At 38.2% G+C, this 5,304-nt stretch overlaps 1 protein-coding gene across 1 annotated transcript in view; it reads right to left on the reverse strand.

Annotated features, from left to right (window-relative positions):
- The window catches only part of LOC107747263 (mitoferrin-2), a 14,439-nt gene that overhangs the window by 4,587 nt on the left and 4,548 nt on the right, over nt 1–5,304 (reverse strand). The window contains exons 2-3 of the mRNA XM_016561716.1: nt 3,480–3,708; nt 768–824 (exon numbers count right to left, since the gene is read on the reverse strand). Of these exons, the coding sequence (XP_016417202.1) occupies nt 768–824; nt 3,480–3,708 (286 nt within the window). The remainder of the gene's footprint in view (nt 1–767; nt 825–3,479; nt 3,709–5,304) is intronic.

Raw genomic sequence — 5,304 nt, forward strand, 5'->3', positions numbered from 1 at the left:
TGACTGCAATACAGTAGGCCCATCAAAGCAGAAACGTCCGGACGTGGGCGGATCAAACGCGCCTCCTGTCTGACCTACAGTCAAGCGGTCTGCGGGGAACAGACGAGGCGAATGAGAGCAGGTGTCTATGCAAGGTCTCAGTCTGCCACCTGCGCTGATTAACCTTGAGCCTCAAGAGTGCAGAAACAGACACTGCTGTCAGACTACGATTTGGCCCACTGGGGAATTTCGGCTAATGCTACTGTTTCAACATCGCACAGCTGTTAATTAGAGCAAGGACAATCTGCTCCCACAAGGCTGTCTTTTGGAAATGTGTTTTTTTTTGTAGTGAAATTTGCCAGGAAATTAAATCTTTTCTGCCATCTCCTGGCTGGGAGCACACAGTGAACTGTGACTCAGACCAAAAGAGTCAAGGTTTTCTGGTTAGTAGGGCTGCAACAACTCAATTTGTTATTATCTGGAGAGGAATATTTTAAATTTAAAATAACCTTTTTTATTTTAATATATTTTAAAACATACATTTTTCCAGGTTTGCTTGATGAAAAGAAAGTAAAATAAAAAACAGCATTTATTTGAGCTGAAAATATTTTGTAACATTATAAAATGTCTTTGCTGTCACTTTTAATCAATTTAATACATCTTTGCTGAATAAAAGTATTCATTTCTTTAAAAAAAAGTATTTAACCCCAAACTTTTGAATAGTAGTGAATGGTATATTAAAATTGTATTTTATTTTTTATCGGAAGTAGAGATTAAAGTAAATATACCTTCAGCTGGATTCATTACAGCATCATGAAGCAATGTGGCAACACATCCAGCGGCCCCTGTAACACATCCCCTCAGACATTAGCACCAAAATTAGAGCATGCACACAGACTGGATAGTCACTGGACTTAAAATACAACAATCAGTTATACAGACAGATCAGATCACAGTCAGACAAAAACTGTGTCCTGAACAGCCACCAAATACCCCCTATGATTTAACAGAGATTAGGGATTGACTGGATAAACTCTGGGGAATGCAAAATCAGGAGAGAAAGAGTCTTTTGTTCAGGATACTGGCATTTACTTCACTCATCGTGTCTCTGTTTTATGATAAGCAGCAAAAACTGCTACAGCTTCTGAGTCTACAATCTTAATACCAAGGTGCTAAAAGGACATGAGACATCTGCCTTCAAGCTATGACTCAAAAAACCTATAGTAGCACACTGAAGTATCATGGTGTCTAATCATTTTCCTTCCTTTTCAGTGAAGTCTACTGGTAAATGGTAACATGCCAGCAGTTACTTACCACCCTTTCACTCTGACCTGGAGGAAAGAGAAAAGAAAAGAGACACTACACAGAAACACCAACAACGACTTCCACTATGAGCTCTGAAGCTAAGTCTAAGGCCATGTCCACACGTACACGGTATTTTTATAAACGGAGTTTTTCCTTCCTCCGTTTTAAAAAAAATCTCTGTCCACATGAAAACGCAAACGCATGCTGTGAAGCACTGTCAAGAGCATGCCAAACCAACAGGTGGCGATATAATCTCAACCCGTAAAGCCATGTTGGCCAATCAGAAGCCTGAAAACGTTTCCAGTAGGCGGAGATAACAGCGCAGGCTCCGACGTCACAAGCCAAAAACTCCAATTTCGCTGTATACACGATAACACTGCAACCGGAGTTCTTGAAAATCTTCACCCTGGCAGGCGTTTTCAAAAATGTTCGGTTTCAGTGAACTGGTGCTGCGTTTGCGTGTGGACAAACGGCCTAACCGCGTAGAAAAAGCTGCGGTTTTAAAAATAACCGCGTTCGTGTGGACAGGGCCTAAATACCATTACACAACACTCTGACAAATGCAATGATACAATATAAATTCATAACACATCAATAACCAAATTTTCCATTTCTCTGCAGATAATGAAAAGGGTTTCTCTTCAGAAATGCTTACATTAGATTATATGGACAGTTAAGTTTGTGTAGTGACATTACATTAGGTTTAGCTTTTAAAGTCTGCGTGAACCGGAAGTTGCTGCCGACTTTACGACTTTATTTCAGTGTAGTGACATATTTCCAGCTGAAACGGAATATTGAATAGAGGGCATGGTTTTATTTTTGCGCTCCTCCTCTCTGTCTCTCACTTATAGCAATCTAACGGTTAGAGGGGTGTGTTTAAGGATATTCTGCCCAAGCCATCAAACTGACGTCATCAGAAAAGGAATGCCATTCCAGAGCGGAAGTAAATCTTCAGATTTTGATTAAAGATTATGAAGACAAACATTTTTTCAGCGGATTAACTTGCACGGATTAATTGTTCACATCATTACTAGCAATGTGCGCTAGTAAAGTAAATAAAGTCAATTTTGATTTCATGCGGACTTTAAGGTATTCCAACAAAGTTAGCAATGCAGTTCAGTTCAGTTTATCAAAGTTTTGCACTGATTTCTTTGCCAGATGTTAAAGATACAACCTGCAGGAAAATCATTAAAAACTGGATTATTCATCGCACGTTCAAAGATTTACGACCCATATGATAAACTTCTATATTTATAGCTGCTGTCATGATGTTGGAGAGGGGCAGTTTTGGCTATTTTGGGATTTGATCTCATTCTAGAAGGACATTTTAAAGGGTTACTCCACCCCAAAATTAAAATTTTGTCAATCACTTATCCCCATGTTGTTCCAAACCCGTAAAAGCTTAGTTCGTCTTCGGGAACACAATTTAAGATATTTTGGATGAAAACCGGGAGGCTTGTGACTGTCCGATTGACTGCCAAGTAAATAACACTGTCAAGGCCCAGAAAAGTATGAAAGACATCGTCAAAATAGTCCATCTGTCATCAGTGGCTCAGTCTGAATTTTATGAAGCGACGAGAATACTTTGTACGCAAAGAAAACAAAAATAACGACTTTATTCAACAATTCGTCTCCTCCGCGTCACCGTAGCACCATTTTGGAGAGTATCCACTGAATGTAAACTGCGTATACTGTTCTACTTGTCTGTGTCAGCCGCACCACACGGATACGTTTTCTACGTTTATTTACGCTTTGATTTGAACGAAAACAGCGTATCCGTGTGGTGCAGCTGACACAGAACAGCCTACGCAGTTTGCGTTCAGTGGATACTCTCCAAAATGGTGCTACGGATTAATGACAAAATTTTAATTTTGGGATGGAGTAACTCTTTAAAGAGGTCAACTGAGAAGACATGGGCAGATGTTTGAGTAATACATAATTCATACAGATAACACAGTCACTGTCACAGAACTAGTTCTAGAATGTTGATGGTTTTAAACCACTGCCAGATTTCACATAATTTTGACAGTCATTGCAACTAATAAGTTAATAAAGTTAAAAAGGCCTTCTGAAAAAGCAAAAAAAAAATCACATTTACTGATTCATTCAAGCCAACTAACAATCTATTCTGCATTAGAATTGTGGGTGGGCTGCTGAGAGGAATTTGAAGTACTGATGGGCGGGAAAACTGGTACCGTTCGCCAAATGACTGTTCGCTCCCGGATGGATGATTTCACTGAGGACCTTCTTCAACCTTTCGTAACAGGAGAAGTAAAGTGCGTGGGCTGGCCCCGCCCCTACAGCTGTAACATTCAGACCCCTGATTGGCCTCCAGATTCCCTCCGTCCTCACGATTCGCCACAAAGCGTCCATCACGTTACGGTAGCGGGCAGCTGGCTCTGGCTGAAGGCTCTGCATGCGCGTCTGCAACAAAGAACAATTGTTTAAACTTACAAGCCCTACTATGTAGATTAAAGTATTAGTATAAATACAGGCATTAAAACAGGGATTTTCAGTTCACATTTGTTCTTGGACTTGCTGATATTGTTTTCAAAAAAAAAAAAAAGGGGGCGAAATATTTTTAGCAACTTTTCATATTTTTCAATAAAAAACAAGCTACAACAAATTATTTATTACATGTATATGTAATATACAGCTAGAAAATATAATTTTTATATGCCATTTTTCAGTATTTTTTCATTTTAAAAAAAGTGTTACAGAAGTTACATTTGCAACAAATTAAAATGAATAAATAAATATAATGAACAAATATAAGATACAGTGACAATGCAGCACTGGCCCAGTAAAGCAAGTGTCCTCCTATTTATATTTATTTTTTATTTATTATCTCAAGCCCGCAACAAAATATATACCAATGCAACACACACACACACACACACACACACACACAATAGTGCAAAAAATAATAATTTAAGTGTGAATATTTATGAATTTTACATTGAAAGTAAAGCAACTTAAAACACACCAAACTGTACACTATAAAAAAAGAAAAGAAAAGCAAACATGACAAAATAAAGCTTTGCAAACAATGCATCTCATTGGATCTGTAGATCAGAACTTAAAGGGGTCATATGATGCGATTTCAATTTTTCCTTTCTACACATTTCATTACACCAAATACACAAAAGAACGTTCTTTTTAGCAGCATCATATGACCCCTTTAAGTTTGCAGCAATAAGGTCACACACGGACATAATCTAAGCACCTAATCTGCTTTTCCTGCGGATCTACATTATCACCTGACATACATGAGAATTGTGGATGCAGTTCAGTACCAGCTTCTACAGAAACACTGGCATTGACTCAACAGTGGAAAAATGTATTAGTTCTTAGTAATGTACTTGGTTGCCCAACACGTTTTGTAGATTTACATTGTGGCCTTGAACCTACCACAAAAGTCATGTTTGAACTGACATGGTCAGCATGGCTGAAAACGTTAGTTCAGAACGACAGCTGCAATGTGGTGAAATTTAAGATGCCTGCTGTGGCTGCACGAGTAACATAATTCCTGTAAGGAAACGATACTTCCATAAAAGGCCCGGGAAATAATCATATTTGCCAATTAGTTAAATTACTTCATTTCTATCAGGAAACAGCCTACTAGGGCTGGGTATCGTTCAAAAATGTTCGATATCGATACCGATACCTTGACTTCGATACCGGTTCCTGAACGATACTTTTTTCGATACCAATTTTATGAAATCAATTTTAACAAGATTACATTATCTAAAAAAAAAAAACTTTGGTTTTATTTTTCAGCTTGATGTTTATACAATCTCAAAGACTCATCCCCTGAACCACTGCACAAAGGAACAAAGTGTAACCAGCACAATAAATCAGTGCAAATAGTTTTAATAAAGCTCAAATAGTCTTCAGTTTACACATCTGTTAGGCATTTACACGAGTGCGTGTTCGTTTTAAAACGCAGCTCAGACAGAATCATGATTTCTATTTATTTTCCACTGATTTACTGATGAGCATTAGCAGCTTCCAGCGCTG

This window comes from Sinocyclocheilus rhinocerous, unplaced genomic scaffold (assembly GCF_001515625.1).
Source record: "Sinocyclocheilus rhinocerous isolate Xijiao unplaced genomic scaffold, SAMN03320098_v1.1 scaffold1069, whole genome shotgun sequence".
In the NCBI taxonomy this organism is placed as follows: domain Eukaryota; kingdom Metazoa; phylum Chordata; class Actinopteri; order Cypriniformes; family Cyprinidae; genus Sinocyclocheilus; species Sinocyclocheilus rhinocerous.